At 47.8% G+C, this 22,105-nt stretch overlaps 1 protein-coding gene across 1 annotated transcript in view; it reads right to left on the bottom strand.

Moving 5' to 3' along the window:
- The window catches only part of tafa4b (TAFA chemokine like family member 4b), a 29,059-nt gene extending 9,342 nt beyond the window's left edge, over positions 1-19,717 (bottom strand). Inside the window, exons 1-3 of the mRNA XM_018734034.2 lie at positions 19,677-19,717; positions 17,148-17,263; positions 6,273-6,428 (exon numbers count right to left, since the gene is read on the bottom strand). Coding sequence (XP_018589550.2) covers positions 6,273-6,428; positions 17,148-17,263; positions 19,677-19,717 — 313 coding nt within the window. The remainder of the gene's footprint in view (positions 1-6,272; positions 6,429-17,147; positions 17,264-19,676) is intronic.
- Positions 19,718-22,105: the final 2,388 nt, after the last annotated feature.

The raw sequence follows: 22,105 nt of genomic DNA, 5'->3' as shown, positions 1-22,105 counted from the left end.
TGGTCAGCAGGACGGCAGGGCCACGGCCTGTCCTCCTGCCGCCCGTTGCTTTTCGAACATCGCTGTTGAAATTAGTGTGACACCATGTGGACGGTGTTGCAACTGCACTCGATCCCGGACGCCGAGGGAAGGTCTTTGCTCAACACCGCAGCGGCCCAGACGCTTCCGCGTGTGAAGTTTGCTTTTTTTCCCCCATCTTTTTCTCTTCCATCTTCTGGAGAACTTCTGTCTTTAAAAAAAAAATCAGATCGGCTTCGGAAAACAAGAGAACACTTGTTTCATAAATGGTACGGCTCGAGAAAATTACGCGCCCGTCTTTCGCGGCACGCGCTGACAAAAGAGTATTAGCATAATGATGAAATGAGCCGTAAGACAGGACCACCGGCGATTTTTTTTTTTCCACGGGCTGCGGAACTACCCGTCGGAATGGATCCGCAGCGCAGGCTGCCGTTGTGCACGTGTGTTTCCGGTGCCTGTGTGTGTGTGAGAGAGAGAATGGGCCTTCTCGCGAGCGGTCGCACAGCACCGCAGGGAGGTTCTGTTCTCTCTTCCCCACAGCCATGGCTGGGAGCGCCTGCTAACTGCCTGAATAGGGCCTCCTGGCTGAAACACCCCCCCCCCCCAACACACATACACAAACACGCTCTCCTCCAGAAGGCTGACCGTGCCGATGCCAATCTAAATCCATTTATGGCATTAAATTAGATTATGCCCGCTTCTCCGACCCTGCACGGCAAAGCTTGAAATGACCTGATTTAGACAAGTATTGACTCTGCTTTGCAATGCTGACTTTCACACAGGTTAACGCCGTATAATAACTCCGCATAATTCGCAGCGGACCCAATCTGCCTGAGCCCTTGCTGGGATTGTGCGGGAGCATCAACATAAATATGGATGGCCCTCTTGACCCGTACTTATTAGGCATTATGAATTCCATCTCGCGCGCTTCCTTCGGCCCCTCCGGCGCCGCAATGAGGTCATCAAAGAAGATGTTTGCGACTCGCCAGAGTAAAAAACAAGCTTGCCATTCGGCTCCCACGGAACAAAATCCCTTATCGTAACCGTGTCTGAAAAAAAGTAAATAATCCCAGAGAAAACCTCAGGCTTCGACTGCTATCGGTCAGCACACGAAAAGCACGGAGAGACACACACAAACACACTGGCGCGTGTGACTGCACCCAATGGCTTTGCCTCATAAAAGACCCCCGCACTAATAAGGTAAGTTTACGAAAACTTTATCCCCTTTGGCAGCGCACCATGCGATTCGTGCAGTGATTTTGCTATCCAGCAATTGGGCAACATGATGGCACAGCGAACAGCAGTGCTGTCTCACAGTGCCTGGGTGGTGCGAGAGGGCATGGGTTTGATCCCTGCTCAGTCTGTGTGGAGCTTGCATGTTCTCCCATATGTGGGCAGGTGTCCTCCCACACTCCAAAGAGATGCTGTTCAGGTTCCCCATAGTGTGTGTTCCATTGATGTATGGATAAGTGACCCAGTGTAAGTAGTGTATCTAGCAGTGTAAGTCACCATGGTGAATAAAGGGTGTGGGCTGATAACACTGCATAGAGTTCATTGGGAGTCACTTTGGTGGAAAGTGTCTGATAAATAAATAAATGTAATTATACAACAGAAGTCTGCATACAAAAAGCCCCTGCGAGCTGAGCAAGTGACCGGCTGCACTGCTGTCTTGTTCCTGTACCTCACACTTACAAACCCAAGGTGGCAAAGCAGAAGGAATCATACGCTCTTGAAAGCAAGCAGGTTATGCCATTTTCCTTATTAAAAATAAAAGTTATAGCATTCTTATTTTTCAGTCTTCTTTATACAACATGCATTAATAGCGCAAATGTCCATTATTTAATGGAGCTCACATGTATATTCCTCTACCACACTGCAACTGTTCACATATATTTATTCAGCTGGTACTTTACTCCAAAGCAGCTTACACTGATTTACCTTTTATAGAGCTGTGTAGTTTTTACTGCATCAGCTCAGGGTAAGGACCTTGATCAAGGGCCATACAGCAAGAGATGTGATTCGAACCTCTGACCTATGGTCCCGAGCTCTATCTTCCGCTGCTGCTGTTTTTGGTCCATCATTTCCTTAATTTTACCCCATGAAATATTATGGCAACAGAATAATATCTGATGAACTGGTGGTGATGGCTAGGGGTTCCAGATTTTGAGCTTTCAAGTCATTCACCTACTACTGTACCCTGAAGAAAAGGTGCACCTCCTCGGTACAATAAATGCACAGCTGTGGAAACATACTCTTCAGATGCATTCTGAGATTCATTTCCGGGCGCGTGTTTTACCTGTGCGATGCCTTTTTTTCTGTCGGTGGCGAGCGAGTGGGAGGAAAGAGCGGAGCGAGCGGGTGAGCAATGCGTGGGACTGAGTGGTGCTCTCAATGGGGAGGTGAGCAGTGAGTGAGGGACCTCTGGCAACAGCATTGTGGCACCCAAAGTTGCGATGTGTTAAACATTTACATTCACATTACTCATTTAGCAGATACTTTTCGATAACGAAACATACGGTATACATGTACGGGCGGCACGGTGGTACAGTGAGTAGTGCTGCTGTCTCACAGCGCTGGGCTGGTGTGAGAGGATTTGGGTTCGATCCCCACTCAGCCTGTGTGGAGTCTGCATGTTCTCCCCGTGTCTGCGTGGGTTTACTCCAGGTGCTCTGGTTTCCTCCCACTGTCCAAAGACATGCTATTCAGGTTCACCCGTAGTGTGTGAGTGGCAGAGAGTGTGTGTGTTTCACTGATGTATGGATGACTGACCCATTCTAAGCAGCGTATCTAGCAGTTTAAGTCACCGCGGTGAATAAGGTGTGTGGGCTGATAATACTATATAGAGTTCATTAGAAATTGCTTTGGAGAAAAGTGTCTGATAAACAAATAAATGTAATGTATTGACTAGTATTTAGCTGACACTTTTACCCAAGGTGTCTGACAGTGTCAGAGAAACTACAGTAAACTCAACATTCATCTACATTATACATCTACACATCTACATTACAGAGCGGTCACACACACACACACACACACACACACACACAAACACACACAAAGGGCAGTTTAGAGTCATGAGCCCACCTTACATTTTCATTTACAGCCGAAACAGGTGTGAGAAGAAATGAGAACACCGGGAGGAAACCCAGGTGAACGTAAGGAGAACATGCACGCTCTACGCAGAATGAGCAGGAATCAAACCAACTCCCAAACCCGCAGCCCAGGTGGTGTGAGCAACTATTGCTACCCGAGGCCTCCCTCTGGCGCTGGGGGTCCTTTCGATCTCATAATAGTTTACAATGAAAGGATTGTCCTAAGGTAGGAGCAGGACTTGGTGCCAAAGTCAGAGTAGAGTTCCAAAGTAGGACCAGGATTCCTGATGGGGTAAAACAGTCGCATGTGTTGACAGGCATGACCCATGATGAAAGAGTGTGCCATCTACTCCGGAGGCCTGGATCCCTAAGTGATTCCATCCTAAGGCCGCTAATGACAGACTAATATCCGTGTCCAATAAGGACGATGTGACATATTAGCAGTTACAGTATTACAGCTGTTCAGCATCGTCGCAGACAGGCATCAGGAATCCCACACATCTCAGCCTCAGATCCTGATGGGAATGCGAAAGCAGGCGCGATGGAAGCTGAAGATCTGCATTCCCTGGTACAAGTTTCAGAGCAGCGGGAAGCACGCTCTCAAATTAAGGCTAGAATATGGCACGGTTTTTGTTATTCGCCTAAACGCGGTAAAAAAGAGAAAACGTCAGTACACCGGTCCAGACATCAGATTACCTCTAATTCAGTGTGTTCGTGGGCTCCTTATTTCACAGGAAGCGGTAAAGTCCAAAACCAAAGGAAGGGGAGATGTGCTCCGCCGGGGGTCTCGGGAAGCGATGAGAAAGTGCCCCCTAGTGGCCATCGCAGCACTGAACGGACAGAGCGCAGCGCCAAACAATGGGCAGGAAAATGAATGCAAAGCATTGATCCATCACTGCTGGCAGAAATAATGAATTTTTCTCGTTTTTCCAATTATTTCCATCTGCTTTGTACAACATGTCGAAACAGAAACACGAATATCTCCTACTGCATTTTTGGTATTATGGTAGCAACAAAAAAACAAATACAGTGAAAGAGCTATCCGGAAGACGCAGCCAAAAGAGCGTTATCGGTTTATTAAATCTTGGTAGGTCCTGCAGCAGAACACCGAATAAATTCTTTAAACCCAAACTGTCAAAACAGCTTCATAGCAGGAGGTTTTGTCAGGTTTCAAATAAAGTTTGCGGTTTGCTCAACCTGGAAAACGAAACAGCGTTCTGTGGGCGGGGGAGGGGGAGAGGGAGGGGGGGCACACGGTACACAAACACGGTAAAGCAAGAGCCCGCAGCTAGTTTGTCAACCCCTAAAGACACATTATGCCTTACAGTTTGAATGATACTTCAAGTTGATGAATGGGACACGCGGCCTTATTTCATTCCCCGCATATCGCTGGGGGGACGCGAGGGGATGGGGAGCTGAAGGAGATGTGGTCTCCTTGCAGGGCTGGGGGAATAGGGGGGGGCTCTCTCTCAGGGAGGCTTGGGCCTGGCTCCTCGTGGGGGGGTCACCACCTCCGTCACATTCTCTAATAAACCCCCGCTAAGTCCTTGCGGGAAGAGAGTGGATCAGAAGGACCCCCCACACACAAACACACACACACACACGCAGGACCTCTCGGCACAGTTCACCCCAGGTCCGTCATCACACTTTCCCAATACACCCGCCCCGCATGGGGGTCCAGAGCCCATCCGTGTTCCATTCACGGTGAAGAAGGGCAGGCTGGGGGGGTGGGGGTGCGATGCCTGCTCTTCCCTACCCGTGTGGACGACAGCAAAATATTCCCTTTTTTCATTTACTGCAGAAGATCAGAAAATTATAAAAGAAAGTGCTGCGAATTCCTGCAGTCCCGCAGCCTTGAGGACGTATTGATCTATTTAGCTGGCGGCAACGACACTCACGTTCGCGGGAACGCACACCTCCTTTCAGTCTGCATTATCGCAGTCCTGCCACTGCTGCATAACCATCCAATGCCAGTTCTGAAGACGCCTTTTAATGAAAGCATTACTCCCGCAGATCTAAGTATTCCTATCGAAATCAAGTCACTTCTTACCTACACCTTGAATGTTTCATTCCTAAATATAAGCAATAACTCACAAAATGAGAACCTACTGTGGAGTATTCGCATATAAAATACCTTTTTTTTGCTTCACAATTACTTCCAGTTTCTGATTGGCTTAGCATAGAGTCATTTGCATACTGTACTTTGTCCACTCATACCACTGCCAGACCCATGCGATACGAATGCGTTCAATGACCTGCACAAAGTTCAAGTGCTGCAGAAATAGCCAGCAGGGAACCGGACGAACCCGTATAAATGAGAGCGCTCTGTCTAATCCGGCGGACGAATGAAGACTTTTAAATCCCACTCAGAAGCAGCCATTCATATCTCGTCAGCTGTGAAGGTCTACTCAACGACCTGCAAGTGACTGGACTGCTTCAGCTGTGAAGGTTATCTGCAATGCCATAAGGGAAAAAACGGCCTGAACAGGAGGAGCTCCCCACTCTTTACATGAATGACTTGTCCTAAAGTGGGCGGGGCCTGCTATTCTTCACATGAATATTCATGAGCAAAGTGGGCGGGGTCTGCTGCTCTTTCTAGGAATGGACACGCCCAAATGGGTGAAGTCTACTTCCCTGTACATTAAGAGACAGGCCAAAAATGGGATGGGTCTACTGCTCTTTACATGAAAAGACACAGCCAAAATGGGCGGGGTCTACTTCCCTTTACAAGGATAGACATGCACAAAACAGGTGTGCTGCTTTTTTAATAGCCAGGTATGCAGACTGGATTGGGTCAACCACTATTTTGTGGACCAGCACACCCACACTGGGGCAGTGTGTCACTTTTAAATTGACAAACATGCCTAAAATGGGTGGAGTAGAGCATTTTTTCATAGACAAACGCCCAGAGGCACATTTTCATTGGACGGACATGCCCATCAGGGGTGGGGTCAATGACTTCTTCGTGGACAATCACACCTAAAACAGGTGGAGTCTTTTCACACATACACACACCCGGAACAAAGTTCCTGTCTGTTTCCGCATAGACGCACCCATAAAGGTTGGTCTTCATGCATCCATCATGGTCTTGCAGTTTGAGACAGGTGGGTCCTCAGTCCCCTAGCGCAGATAGACTAGCCTCTTACTCGCAGTGCACCTTACCTTCCACGCAGGAGGGCTGTGCTCGCGTGGTGCCAGCAACCTGGCCTGGGAAGCAAGAGCACTTGACGGTCTGGGAGCGCTCCTCGATCTTGTTCTTGTTGCAGCAGCGGTGGACGGCAACCACCTCGCAGGTGCCCTGCTTCACCTGGTAATCCGCTGAGAGACAGGGGAAGGGAGACAGTGAGAGGGGCTGTCGTGAACGCCGCATGTGCATTATATGTGAAACCCAAAATCTGGTCCTGGACATTCAAAAAGCACGTTCAAGGGCACCGTAAAGGGCATCAGAGAACGTCTGTGGAATGCAGCTCAGAAACAGCAAGAGCAGCAGCAGCAGCAGCATCACAATCTGAAAGGGTAAAACACAATAAATAAGAACACAAAAGCAAAGGTTGTGAAGGATTGTGAATTTCTTGCTGTGGGGGTTAAAAAATAAATGCAGAACACAGCAATGTGGAGACATCTCAGCAAACAGGAACTGGAACATTTTTCAATAAAATACTCAGCATGTGTTTTCATTTCATATACACTGCAGGCGCGGTGTGACACAGAACTGCTCGCTACACAGTCAAAGGTTGGACCCCAGTTCTGCTCCTTCTCCATGTGTTTCAAACACATTTGCGATTTGGAGACTGCATTTCAATGGCTGGAATCGAAGAATGTAGGGAGAATTTGTATCTTTCGCTTGAAATCAATTAAACTGCAGAAAAAGACGAAACGGGACACGTCAAATCTGTTAACTTCACTCTCGTTTATTAAGAAAACCATGTCGTAATGATATACGTACCATGTAAACTCCATCGGGTACTCATAACAGAGGTACTTTAACGTCCAAATTTGTTACGCCAAAATTTTCTCTGTGTGTAATTTCCTTTTTTTTTGTTCTTAGCATTAAAACACCAAAAAATGAGTGAGATCTTTATTTCCAGCATCAAAAAATGTACACGATTACTAGACATAAATCTTGATCTACTTTAGCTCGTTCATATGTAACGATCATCATTTGTAGTTACATCTTTTAGGTTGGTGGTTTCTCTGTCGGTCTTTTGTGCTCGTTAAAACCTGTAATTTTGACACAACACGGACACTCGTAACACAGCCCAACATTTTGGACGCAATCTCCTGCAATATATCAGGTCTGTATGTATATTTTGGTCATGATAAAGCCCCGTGAAGCTGACAGGCCTCGGGGTAATGAAAAGGGCCACCTGGCTCAGTCCCCCTAGTGCCACTTTTCTAAGAAAGCGAGTGAGAGAAAGTTCTGGAAACCTGCAGCCCTCACTGAAAGACAGCGGTGGCCTCTAGAGGCCAAAACTCTTAACACGGCCTGCCCCACTTCGGGCTTCGCAAGCCGATTTCAGATGAAGTTTCATAAGGGTGGCTTCCTGTAAAATCCTCTTCGAAAACCTCCAGCTCCCCAGCGTCCCGGTGCATCCGCGTTTTCGCTCGCTTTTGTCGGACTGTGGCGCCGTGGACCCGGTGCGATTTGCTAAAGCGTTCGGATGGCCGAGCGGAAACAAGGCCCCGGATTGCGGCGTGTTTCATGTCATTGTATGCGCGGGTTTACACTAAGCTGCTTGTAACCGCTTTGCGCAGATGCGCTCGGATCCGGGTGGCATGTGGGGGCACCGCCGTTCCTGTGTCATCCACGCACGGGCTTCATTGTGCTGAGTGGGTCACGGCCACCCTCTCCCTCCCCTTCACCGAGATTCAAAGTTCGCTTCAGTCTTCGCACTGCTGTCTATGTATTCCCACGTGCTCAGTCCCTGTCATCTGACCCTTTTCACATCCACATGTCCCTCTGGGGGGGGGGGGGGGCAGAAGACATGCGGCACCGACAGTTCGACCGCTCCTCCCTGCTCTCCCACGCTCAAGTCCCCCCCCAACTCTGGCATGTATATGAAACGGAGCACATTTCTGCTGTTTACACTCGAACGACTTCCCGCGCCGTCACCTTCAGATCACGGAGGAAATAGTGGATCGTAGCTTAGCAACATGGATTGCATACATATGTGTTCCAGAATTTCCACGGCGACCGAGTGCCAAGGCACAGCAAACAATCCTTCTCACTCAGCCATTATTGATTCACACATAAAGCCCGATACAAATGGCAGCAGTGGCCAGAATCCATTTGGGCTCCAGAGATTATCTTCCACTCAGACTGAGGAATAACATCTAAGTATGAGTGCAGATGGAGCCAAAGTGTATTAGTGTTGGACTTTTTAACAATTCTGCCTTTTCGAGAACACATTCCTGAGTGACGAGACGCTGGGCTTTGGTTGACCCAACACAATCTGTAGGAAATGAAGTTCAGATCTGCTCGAGGGATTTTTTTTTTTTTTATACTAAATGGAGCCTTTGATTGGCTAAAAGAAATAATGTGTACATGAGAAGACTGACTTGCTACCGATTGAGTGCAGACAGAGGAAGGCAGTGTTTCTTATCAAAAACAGCAATCATACAGGAGGCGAATACACATATCATTTCATAAGGTGGTAGGAAGTTGACCTTTCAAGGCTGGAAGAGATTCGTGGAACATGAAAACGAAACTCAGTACAGAAAACTCTTGATTGTCCATAAGAAAAACATGCATGAATTATGTAGACTTTGCTCAACAGGTAATGGTCATTGATGATGTGGTTGACTGTTCATAACAAGTAATGGCAACTGATAATGATGTTGACTCTTCATAGCCAAAACTTGTCATCAATGATATTGTTGACTCTCCCTATCAGAAACCGGTCACCGATGATGTTGACTCTTCATAAAAGGAAATGTGCATCCACAATATTGTGCAGTAAACTGGGCATACAGTGGTGGTGCTTTAAGACAGTGAAACCACACCTGTGGCAACTCCTGAACAGGATATAAGCTCATTTCAATGCGAGGAAATGACAAAATATGACATCACAGTACTCGTCTTTTTATCACAAGTGTGAAAGCCGTGGGGGGCCTTCACATGTGCCACAGTAGAAGGGTTGCCCTCCCAGTAGGAGATCCAGTGAACCAGAACCAACAGAGCTCAGCATGCCATGGCACGGAGGGCCATAAGAGCAAAGCCTCTACCCCCCTACTAGGAGAACATGATGAGGTCACAGGGGGCAGGATCCCTGAGTCCTGTAATTATTGGGAGGATTTAATGAGTGCCCCTCAGAGCAAAGCAGCCAGCAAACTTCTGAGAGCCATTCTGCTCATAGCGTCTAATCATGTGTTTGCGTCACAGTCGCGGACAAGAAAATCCAACCTCTTGGAGTTTACAGAGTCATGAAACAAAATCAATACTGAGGAAAGTAGCTTCCAGCTGAATTCTTGTAACATTAAGAATTTGCAGGTGAAAAAAAAAAGATCGCAGCCCAACAAAACAAGCAAAAAAAATTGCAAGTGCTATAAAAAAAAAATCTAAGTGTTGCACCATTAACGTGAAAGACATTCCAAGTCTACTGCAGGTAATGGCACACAGAGCAGCAGTATGGTGTCTCCAAAATTTGCATTTTTGTTGTCTATGGGATTCATTACTGGAGCTGCCTTTGTGCACAGAATGCTGATTTTTTTTTTTTTCATTTTTTCACAGTAATGTGCTCTTCCATTTCTCGAGGACACTCCAGCTATGAGAGGTTAGCCTCAGTCCGAGCACCGAGTTCAGCCACTGGCTCAGTCATATGGTAGACATTTGCTACGGTCACCTCATATGCCGTTGGGTCTACTTGCTTCTGCACTAATCCAAATCCAGACCCCGGGATAACAAGTAGGTCGTCAGTCTCAGTCAGTAGCATGACATTAACCCAACACCATGACATCATGTCGGTACTGAAGGGCTCCTCTAGGAGCAGGAATGGGGTACAGGCTGTAAATAGTTGTAATTTAACAAGAGAATTCTGGGTAATTAAATACTTGTGCAACCGCTGAGGGGTCTGTGAGGGATTGGAAGGAGGTTCACAGAAGTTGGTTGACGTTTGGGGCATAGGTCCTGTAGTACAGGGGTCTCTTGGAATGGGAGTAATGGTTCTTTCTACATTCTTTGGTGCTTACGTTTTATTGTTGTCTAGTGTTTAAATAAATATTGTGTTTTTGGACACTTTCAGTGTGTCTTTGTTTACCTCATTGGAGCTCCAAGCTGCACTTGCTGCAGTACAGAACAGTTCCTGCAGCCATCATTTCTTCCTTCTCATGACCAATATGCTGAACGTTTCTTGACTTTTCTGAGACAATTATCTTGCAAACTCGACAGGAAGGATGTGCCGACAACAAAATAATGATAAATCAATTTAAAACGAAAAAAGTCCCGGCTTGTGATACACAACATCAGATGGCAGCAAAGGGCTTCAGTTCAGTGCGTTTCGGAGCTGCTTCCTCTGTACTCTGTTCAATGCACTTTCAGATATTTGAAACCAAGTGAAATAAAACTAAATTTCAAGCATGGCTGAAGGCTTCAGGCCCCAGATTCTCCTTTGGTACTGAACCGAAGGCTGTTGCACTTAACAGATAGAATATATCAATCGCTTGAACGGCCCCAACACAGCGGCAGGCAAATTAAAGTGTCATTTATTAGAACTGTGTTGGTCTTTTGTCAATAATTTGCTGACAGGTCCACTGAAAACGCGGCACATTTGTCATTTGTCCGTCTGGGAGCATCCGTTCAAGGGGACATCCAAGGGACGTAACACAGCAGAGTGAACTGAAGTTAACACCACAGCTGAACCACAGGATAGCTGATTTACTTACTTGGCTAGTTAGTTGTATCAAGTCATGAAGTGACTGGGGTGTCACTTTACACCCAGTGGTCCCTATTTGAAACCCCGCTCCTGCTGTGATTCCTTCTATCAAGGTACTTTCTGAGTCGATACAGTAAAAATTGTCCGACTGTGTAAATAGGTACATCATTGTAAGACGTTGGGCCTTCAACCCAACAGTGTAAGTTGTTGTGTCAGATAAATGAACTGTTAGGTTCACAATGTGGTGGAATGAGCTACGTGTCCCTCAGAGCTCCTGAACCCCTCTCAACATTCAAGAAGGGTATCAAAAAGGGTATTTTGCTCTCTGTACCACCCATAACCACCCATTACATACCAGAATCCTGAAATCTGACCACCGGAATCATCCCCCCCAAGCAGAAGGACACGAGCCACTTTCATACAGTCTGCAGAGATTGTCCTCTCAGGTCCCTGACAGTCTCTGCTGAAACCTCACTTATATTAATGTCCATCACAAGTACGACTGCTGTGTTTCTTTAGTACATTCCACATCCATTCTATTTATAAATCCATCTATTTATTTATAGATAGATAAACAGATTCGATCTATCTATATATTTCCATTTTTATTTATTGTGCTAACCACACCACTGCACTTTATTCCAGTGTTTTCAGTTTAGTTAGTTATTGTGAACTGGACTGTAGTAGTAATAGTATATGTTGTATACAGTTATACAGTATGTTGTCCTCTATGTCACACCGTGGTCCGATGTATGTTCCAAACATATTGTGGAAGTGACAATAAAGTCAACTTTGAAAACATCTCTTTCAGACCCTCTTCTCTCCTGATCTCCTATCAGCTCCACACATTTGCATCACACCCTCTCTCACCATCACTTCTCTATTTCCTATCAACACTGTATGCAGTTAATGGTGTAATGCGTGCTGGCGCAAACAATGCTTTTGGACAAACCTACTGCACTTTGACAATGACGTCTTAATTTATAACTTTTCATCTGCTGATGATGCTTTCTGTTTGCTTTGAGTTTTAGGCCTCCGTCACTTTGGAGAAAAGCATCTGATGAATGGATGTAAATGCAGGTGAAGTAATGTTAAAATCAGTTATCCCCATCTTCTTGGCAAGCAGCATTTGTCACGAAATGCTTTTTAAGCGGCAAACGTTTGTTTTACGGCACAGAAAATGTCAAGGGGAGACATCAAGTTTTCATCATGAGAAACATCTTTTCGCTTTAAGACAAAAATCAGATTCACAAGACTAGAACCTTCCTTCGCTCTTTCCAAAGGTACAGGTAGCAGAAATGTTACTTCCTATGTAAAACGGTCAACTTTCATTTCAGCACTGAGTGTTTTCTTTCTCACCAGAGCTTGAGCGCAATAATTCATTTGAAAATCATTAAAAAACTGTGAAAAGAATCAAAGAGAAGAGAAAAATCATGTTATCCCCCCCTTACATCCCTGGAATTCAGACCCTTGAATCGGTTAGGCTGTCATCCCCAAGCTCTCCGAACCCCTTCCTGAGATGTCGCGTCCACAGCGGACTATCTCCGAGCTGTCATGTTGTGCAGGCGACATCCGTCAGTGCGACATCATCTCGACTTAGCGTTTCCGTCACCTGAAATAGCTTCACGCGTCGCTTCACGGCCAGACCGCCGCCTCATTTGTACGCAAATGTCCCTCCCGATAAACCCGCCCCCCTGGGACAACGCAGTCCTGCCTCTCCTCGCCTCCACCAGGCTCCTCTAATAGGCCTTCGACTACACAAGGCCTGTTTGTCTCAGGTACAGATTGAATTACTTCACCGAGATGGAAGGATGAAGACAATGACCGAGAACGGCGAGGTGTTGCCAACCGTAAAATAAACCAAATATTGTATATAAACAGCCACCGGTAGAAACAGAGATGATGGCAAATGGCTGGCAGGAATCAGACTACAGTTCATTTAGTCGCACATGGCTAGAATATCCCATAAAGTGCTGTTAGGGAGCTTCATCCAATACATTTATTCATTTAGCCAGCACTTTTCTCCAAAGCAACTTTCAATGTTAAAATTATTATTACAGTTACAAACTTACAATCATTTACCCATTTAAAAAGCTGGGTAATTTTCTACTTGAACAATTTAGGGTAGGTATCTTGCATAAGGGTACTATAACCAGCAGTAGGGATTAAACCTACAACTCTTGGATCCAGAGGCAGTAGTACTAATCACTATGCTACCAGTATTATGAAGCACTTTAGCTCTAAAGCTACTAATTTACAAAATTGATCTTTTTCTTTAAAAAACCTGACATCATTAAGATGTTTCCACTGATTTAAGCATTCATACAGCTGCATCGTTTTTATCATCTCAGATCAGGGTACGTACCAAGGGTACTTACTGATCAAGGGTACTACAGGCGAAGGTAGGATTCAGACCTGTGAGTCCAAAGGAAGCACTTCTAACCACTGTACCACCTGCACTTTCATACAACCACCAGCATCTTGGCTTCAGTGTGAAACCACAGTATAAAGAACCAGAGTCCTTAGAATAAAATGACCAATGGAAAGAGAAGAAGGAGATCAATGACTGTGAGGGATTCACAGCCACCCGCCCCCCACCGGCTCCTGAATGTCACCTTTCCCCGAGAGCGGGGGGAATCAGATAGAGGATTGAGCAGGTCAAGATGAGGTGCGTTGTCCAGATGGAATAATAATGCATCTGATTGTTTTGGGAAACCTGATGAGCCGTACCTGCGGATCATTTTCAGCGCTCTGTATCTCGTGCCACATCCCTCCAATGTGAGCCGTGCAGTTTTGCTTTACTTTGCCTGGGCCTTGCTGAAGAGTACAGCAGGAGGACCCCCTCCTAGGATATACACCTGTGGCCTTCAGTCACCTCCTCAAATACTGCCCTGCCTGTTGGTCCAGCATGCTTTGCATCAGTACAAACATCACTTGTTGGCGCTGAGCTGATTGATCACCGGATCCCACCATTGTTAACTGTCCACAGACATGGAAGCCCATTAGAGACTGTGGCGGTGCGACCAGGGGATGGGGGGGGCCTTGCCGACACCTGATGCCTCTCCCCGTGATCCCGTGACCCCGGCTCTTGATTAAAAACTCGTCGAGCGGCAAACATCACATGCGTGTCTTTGTGTTCCCGGTAACCTTTGCCCTGGCAGCTCTCAAAGAGCTGCACACGGCCCTCAGCAGAGGCACCGAAATAAGGCTCTTCCTGTCTGTGTGTGTGTAAATGAGGGAAGGAGGGATCTAGGTGGTGAAAAAGTTCCACCCCGCCAAGCTTGTCAAACCGCAGCGAAGGCCGCCATCTATGTTAAGCGTTGTCGAGGCTGGGCGACAGCACGCACCTTTATTGCTTATAATCTGGCACCCTTTTGTGTCTATCTATCCACGCCGACATGGGCTCCGTTAGTTTTTTACCGCTGAACTGCGATCGGATGATCTATGCACATCGGTGTAAATACTTTAATGGAGAGCCAGCAAATAGGAGGCAAGGTAGCGCAGCGAGTGGTGCTGCTCTCTCGCAGGGCCTGGGTGGTGTGAGAGGATATGGGTTTGATCCTCGCTCATTCTGTGTTGAGTTTGCATGTTCTCCCTGTGTCTGTGTGGGTTTTCTCAGGGTGTTCTGGTTTCCTTCCAAAGACATGTGTTCACCCATTGTGTGTGTTTTCCACTGATATATGGAGGAGTGACCCAGTGTAAGTCACCTTGGTGAATAAGGTGTGTGGGCTAGTAACACTACGTAGAGTTCACTGGAAGTCGCTTTAGAGAAAGTGCCTGAAATGGATACAGGTAATTCACTACAGAGGTGCAGCAAGGCAGCGCTCTGGGTTGTAGCGACATCTTTGGTGCGGCAGAGACATCTAGTGGAGGACGGGAGTATTGCAGGACGCTCCAGAGGCCAATGAGCAGCGGAAAATTGAGTAGAGCGTCAGTTATGCGGTCCAAATGGGAACAGTGGGGCGGGTAATAAAAAAAATCCTGATAATGTGGAACCATATGTAATATGAACTGTATTTGGAAACAGAGTGTTAGGTAGGTTCTGTAACAGTGCAAAATGCTATGAAAACATTAATTCCTTCATGGCTTGGATTCCTGTTGAATAGGAACTGTAAGTCTTTGTTCGTCTTTCTTTTTGCCTGTCGGTCATTTTCTTTGCGACAGTTCAGCACCCAACTAAGGAAGGTGGAAAAAACACGAAAACTCATGAAATAAGTATGTGGAGTAATACGTCTACGGGGTGAATGTCGCTGCTTGATGCTTCTTTTCCTTCAAAGGCATTTTGCAGAAAGTCTGGCATAAAAAAGGCAAAAAATACCTTTGGCCAGATAACACAGAAGGCCAGGTAATCGAACCTGATTACCGGGACTCTGCTGTCATAAAGAATTTTAGAGCAAAGTGATAAATTGTAGAATGAAATGGGTCAAAAGCAGCTTTTTGTGGAAATGAACTCCAAAAACTCCCCAGTCGGGCTTCATTTTCACTAAATGCTCACCTTAACTGCTGACAGTTAGGATGTGTGTTTTCACTGCTCCTTTGTTCAACTGAAACCTGGTTTGTCACCGTCACACGGACATTTCTAGACACTGCAGGCGGCGAACAAGGTTAGGGGTTAGGGGTTAGCCCAGAAAACTGCGGTGGCGCAAAACCGTTTCCTGCTGGCGAAGGGAGAGATTCACCCTCGCTCCACACGGCTCAAAGGCCATCGCATGGCACCGTGAAGAAAAGAAATAACAAAACAAAATAATTAGGAGCGAGAAAGAAAGGAAAAAAAGACGAGATATTCGGAAAAGATTTTTACGTGCTATGAATGATTCAGCAACGGAGCGCCGTATGACCTCTTGGAATCCTAAATTATTTATGTGGTGCTGGTCACTCGGTTGCTGCGAGGTAACTGGGAGTCATGAATAATGCAGATGAGAATTAGCTCGTGGGTGTCAATTAGTGGACTTTGTTTTAGCTCAGACCGGGCCTTTTTCAGGCAGGGGTGACAATTAGTTGGGAGAGAGGGAAAGACGGACACAGAGCTTATTACTCCATTACCCGGAGCCATGCATATTAATATCTGCACGACTGGGGCGGGGCGTCTCCTTTCGCGAGGATCCTAATTGCGCAGGGAAACGGGGGACTGGAAGCCACAACCTGCCGAGGCACTCTGAGACCCCTTTAAGTGAAATCGCCAGCAAGTCTGGTGAACGGAACCGGGGGTGAACTGTCCAGTAGCTCCACTGGTGATGCCCAAAGTGACTTGAGTTGCTTACAGTGATTTTTACTGGAGTAGTTCAGGTTAAGCGGGTGGCACAGCGAGTAGCGCTGCTGTCTCACAGCACCTGGGAGGTGCCGAAGGGCATGGGTTTGATCCTTGCTCAGTCTGTGTGGGGTTTGCATGTTTTCTCTGAGTGCTCTGGTTTCCTCCCCCAGTCCAAAGACATGGTGTACAGGTTCATCCAAAGTGTGTGTGTGTTCTGCTGATGTATGGATGAGTGACACAGTGTAAGTCACTGTGGTGAATAAGGTGTGTGGGCTGATAACACTATATAGAGTTCATTGGAAGTTCCTTTGGAGAAAAGTGTCTGCTATATAAATGTAAGTGCTATAGCACTTATATGTAAGGGTGTAGCAGGAAGAGGTGGGATTTGAACCTGTAACTTCTGAGTCGAAGCAGCCCTAACCACATGTTCCCCTTAACTGGAGGACGGGGACCCGCAGACCCTCTTCCTGCATGGCATTTTGTAGGCTGGATGTTAACACTCCACTCATAACGAAATGTTATAATATAAAATACACACAGTGCAGTGCAACCGGCTGCAGAGCTCTGACTAAGAGTGTGGACTTGCTACCTGAAGGTTGTAGGATCAAGTCTCAAGAGGAGCCCTGCTGCAGAACCCAGGAGAATGGTGTTGTAATGATCCACTTGTATAAATGGATATAAAATGTAAGTTTGGATAAGAGCATCTAGTGAGTGATGTGACAATAATAGTAAATGTGCGATAGGTGAGCCCCCACAAGGGCTGAGTGTGAGATCCACTGAAATGTTTCTTCATTAATGACCGGGTTCGATGGGGCCCCATGGGAGGTCTGCCGGCGGTTCGCCGCGTCGCCCCCGTGTCCGCGTGACCGTAATGAGCCCCCGGGGGGGGACTGGGCTGCGGGGGGTCGGCCGTACCTGGCTGCCCTCGCGGGTTACGGTTGCCGGCGCTCGTCGGTCGGCAACACAGCACCATGACACAGAGCAGGAGAACAGCTCGCCATGAGCACGCCGACTGTCCCCACGACTTCATCCTGGAGGGGCAGACAGAGAGCAGGGCATTAGGGCGCGTGGGTCCACACTGTTACCAGGGAACATGGTAAACACGGCCGTAGAGCAGCAACCTTATGGTGTATCAGTCGGAGCCAGCGCTTTTGGACTCGAAGAACCTGGGCTCATACCCCACCACTGGGTGTAGCAGCCTTGACTAAGGTACTTACCCTGAATAAATAAATAAATAAATAAATGCAGTAACTTACCCTGTCGTATAAAAAGATTAATCATCGTAAGGTGCTTTGAAAAAAATTGTCAGCTGAAGGAATAAATGTATTCCCCTCAACTATTTATACCTTTCTGCAAAGGAACACACCACATTCATCTGTAAATTACCTCCTTATTTCAAGCACCTTGATTAACAGTATTGTTGCAGGAGGGTAGATTTGATCCTAGGACTTCTGTACCCAAGTGTAGTAGCGTTAACCACAACACCACCTGCTGTCCCCCCCCCACCACTCAATGGGCGAATGTTAGGGGTGGCACAGCGAGTATCGCTGGTGTCTCACAGCGCCTGGGGGGTGCAAGAGGACGTGAGTTTGATCCCCGCTCAGTCTGTGTGGCGTTTGCATGTTCTCCCCTGTGTGTGTGGGTTTCTTCCCACAGTCCAAAGACATGTTATTCAGGTTCCCTCATAGTGAGCGACTGAGAGAGTGTGTTCCACCCAGTGTAAGTAGCGTATCTAGCAGTGTAAGTCACCGCGGTGAATAAGGTGTGTGGGCTGATAACATAGAGTTCATTGGAAGTTGCTTAGGAGAAAAGCGTCTGCTAAATTAAAAAAAAAAAAAATGTAATGTGACCTGAAGGTTGTGGGGTCACATCCAAGGGGACTTGCTGCAGAACCCATCACCAGAGCAGGGAAGCTGAAGTGCAGCAGTGCCCATCCAACAGCACAAGCGAGTGAAACCGGACACTGCTTTGCTCACTCCGGCTTTCCAGAAAGAGGGGAGAGGCACGTGGCTGTGTGCTGCAGGAGAGCAATGATCACAAGGCGAGTTCACCCCCACGCCCCTGACTCCCCCCCGAGCTCGGCGATCGTTATCGACATTATTATCTGGCGAACGTGGGATCCAAACATGCGATACGATCAAAACAAAATGAGCTCAAGCGAGACAGACGGACAAAAAGAAGAAAAAGAAGAGGAAGGACCCGGAGAAGGGCTCTTATCGCGCTCGGCCGCGACATCTTCGCTATCTCCGGAACGTCTGGGGCCACAATGGGCTGAGCCGGAGAAAGCGCTCGCGTCGGGCCACGCCGACGGCACACACACTCCCGATAAGGCTGCGCTCCCCGAGACCCCTCGCGGTGTACCGACTCCAGAGCATAAGAGCCCGTACCCTGACGAGGACTCGGGGACGCCGTCGTCTGGCAGGTTATCGACAGTTACTCCAAAACAACAACTTCAGATCCAAACAAGAGTCAAGATTAAAAGCTTATATTGATTCGTTTCGCTGACGCTTTAAGCTCATTTTTCGGTACTTTTTACCGTATCGGGTCAGGGTAAATAGATTGCTCGCAAGCGTTACAGCAGCTGGCACGGGTTAGAGCTGCAGCATTGGGAAATAAAGAACATGGGTTTGAATCCCACCTCCTTCTCACCCTTGATCAAGGTGTATAACCTGAATTAATACAGCGAAAACTACCTTGCTGTTCAAATGGGTAAATTGCTGTAGTTTAATGCTGTGAGTTGCTTTGGAGAAAAGTGAAAATGTACTGCAGGAGATGGGATCCAGACCAGCAAGACGAGGGGTGACTCCTACCTGGCTGCGCCCCCCCCTCAGGTCGTCTCCTCAAACGCGCTCCGGGTCGGTGCGGGCGTTCTGGCGGGTGGATGAAACGGCCATCGTTGCTTTCGAGCTGAAGGCGAAGGTGTGGGGGGGGGGGCCTGAGGGAGGGAAGAGGAACAGAGCGCCGTCACACACCGAGGATGAGCGAGAGTCCCATTGGCGTGTCGTCCGTCGCGGCCGAGCCGCTGTCGTCTGGGGGCCGGTCCCCGTGTCCGTAGCAACGGGGCTGGAAAGAGCGGCGGGTTTCGCTTGTCCCCCGCGGCACCACGTTTGTTTACCTGCCCTCTGACCTTGAGGTGCAACGCGATCATCCTCACGCGCATCAAAACTTTATGAGGGAGCAAACTTCAGTAAGAAGATCACGAGCAGGCTACTCAAAGTCACAACACACACACACACATAGAGAGAGGCTCCATGGGGTCTCATTCGGGCTAATCGTGGGCGGACGCCGTCTCCCTGACGACAAGTCAGTGGGCAAACGGGGTCGAAAACAAGGCCCAAGCAGCCGACCGGGGGGGAATCGTGGGAATGGACGCGGCCCGTTGTGTTTGCCTCTTACCGATGTACCGATGCGCATCACACGCGCCGCAGACCTCCACAGCCTCACATGAGCACCACCCTCCCAGGGAGGCCAGACAGCGACCTCATGTTTTCCTCCCTTCCCTTCTTCTTATCTCACATGAATTTTTAATAAAATACTTTGCTGCTTTGCAGCACATGACAAGTATTCACAATGACAACACACTTTCGAGTCTCAATTATCTGGCCCAGAACAGCGGTGGACTGAACAGCAACAAATACAGAGCAGGGAACCGTTTGTAATATGAACTGCATTTGGAAACGGATTGTTAGACGGCTCAGTAAAACAATAAGGAGCAATAAAACGCTCCCGTTATTCATTTTCAGCTGCACCTGGAAATCCGCATTTCGTTCATTCCCACTAATCCCTTGTCCTGGTCAGGGTGGTCCGGAGCCTATCCCCGAATCACTGGGAACAAGGCAAAGGGGGGTGCAACCTGGATGGAACTACAGTCCATCACAGGGTAGCCAAACACACCCACCCAATGGGGACAATTTAGCATCACCAGCCTACTTCAGCTGCATGGCTTTGGACTGTGGGAGGAAACCGGCACAGACACGGGGAGAACACGTAAACTCCGCACAGACTGAGCCAGATTTGAATTTACGCCCAAACAGTCCAGGCTCTGGGAGGAGGCAGCGTTACCCGCTGCACCACTGTGCCACTCCAGTCATTACTGCAATGTTTTAAAAATAAATCCTAAAACAAAATAAATTTAAAACAAAGTCATTACATTTGAAAAAATGAACATACAACTATTTAAAAAAAAAAACTGAACTCCCAAAACCAGTCTCCGTGTGGAGTATGATTTTCAGAGGGGTCAACATCAGTTCTTCAGGCTGTGCAGGTCTAACCTGGACGTGTTTTGAATCAGACATTTCGGAAAATGTCCGACATGAAGACAGAAAGGAAGACAAAAAAAGAAAGGAAGAAAGACAAAAAATAAGCGGAGCCGGACAAGACGGAAGGCCGGAAAACTGAGGAGCGCACGATGGGGACTCCGCTCTGTTCTATCTGCGCAGCGCAAATTGACATCGACACATCGATAGCTGGGATTTGGTGCCGTTCCACAGAGCGCGGCGAGGACACGTCCAAACAGACACGTTGCGCAGTGTGACACGGACCTGCAGAGACAGGACAAAGCATCGAAACGATGCCGATTTCGGCACGAACACCACCGGCGAGTCGCATGTGGAAATAATTGCAATAAAAATGAATTATTCGAGAAAATTGAACAAAGGCGGTTTATTCCATTGAACCATTTGTTTCCAGACTCATCGATACTTTTTTGTGGAAATGTGGCGTTCTACCATGTACCACTGTGTACCATCGTGTACCACCGTATACCACAATTTACCACTGTGTACCACCATGTACCACAGTGTACCAGAATGTACTACCATGTTCCACGTGTACTGTGCCCTCTATCCACGGGGTTGCTGGATTTTTCCCACCGCCGCAATGTGTGTTGCGAGCGCCACCTAGTGGCAGGACTAACGCGTCTCCTTCGCGCTCGTCCGGCCACGAGGCCCTCGGATCTAAACGCGACGCGACGGTGCCGATACGTCCCTTCGCTCCACGTGATCTTAATGAAAGCTGTAGTTGTCTCATCGCAAATTGTCCTGTTCCATTTGCCTCCTTTTCATCTTTTCGTTAACCCTTCTTGCCCCCAACTTCCTCATCTCTCAGTTCCGATCCATCTTTCATCTGCTCTCTAATCCTTCAATAAATATGTCTTTTTTTATCCATATAAAATGCAAAGTAAACTTCAAATAGCGTCTTAATTTTCTTCCCTCCCCTGGGACGGCTCATTCCCTCCCGTACAGTTCTAATAATGTCGCTACGTGTCAGTCTGACACCTTTGGGCTCCGCCGCTTATTGTCCGCTTGTCATTGGTCTCCGTGGCGCGGCTGCGACGGGCGTCCCGTTCCGTCCCGCGTCCACGTCCTGCTGTCACCGCCGGGCCGAGCGGATCGGAACGGGACACCCCAATCTCCCTCGGATCCAAGCGACGTTCGGGGAAGAGCGGCGTTACAACGTTAATGTTAACGCGCGGCGAGGTGACTTCCGCATCACGAGCCCCTCACCGAGAGGTGAACGATCGCAGCGGGGAGGTGGGTGGCGGGGGGGGGTGAGAAAGAAAGAGGGGGAAAGAGTGAGAGAGAAGGGGGAAGTGGGGAGGGGGGCGAGAGTGAGAAAGAAGGAGAGAGGAGAGAGAGACAGAAAGATCAGTCACTAGGCCTTGACAGGGACGTCACACATCTGCAGTCTTCTGACACGTGTGTGTGTGTGTGTGAGAGACAGAGAACTTTCATGTGTTTTACCGAAAAGAAGCCATGTGTTTGCTTTCCAAAAGCTGCGTTCATGGGCATCCTTCACAATTTGTCATATATTTAGCTTTTTGTCATATTTCCAGGACACACTGAGCCCCCCCCCCTCCCACCGTGTCCCCCCCT

The sequence above is a fragment of the Scleropages formosus genome, chromosome 22, assembly GCF_900964775.1.
Source record: "Scleropages formosus chromosome 22, fSclFor1.1, whole genome shotgun sequence".
In the NCBI taxonomy this organism is placed as follows: Eukaryota; Metazoa; Chordata; class Actinopteri; order Osteoglossiformes; family Osteoglossidae; genus Scleropages; species Scleropages formosus.
The sequence above is the reverse complement of the archived record's forward strand: the minus strand, read 5'-3'. Positions and strand labels throughout refer to the sequence as shown.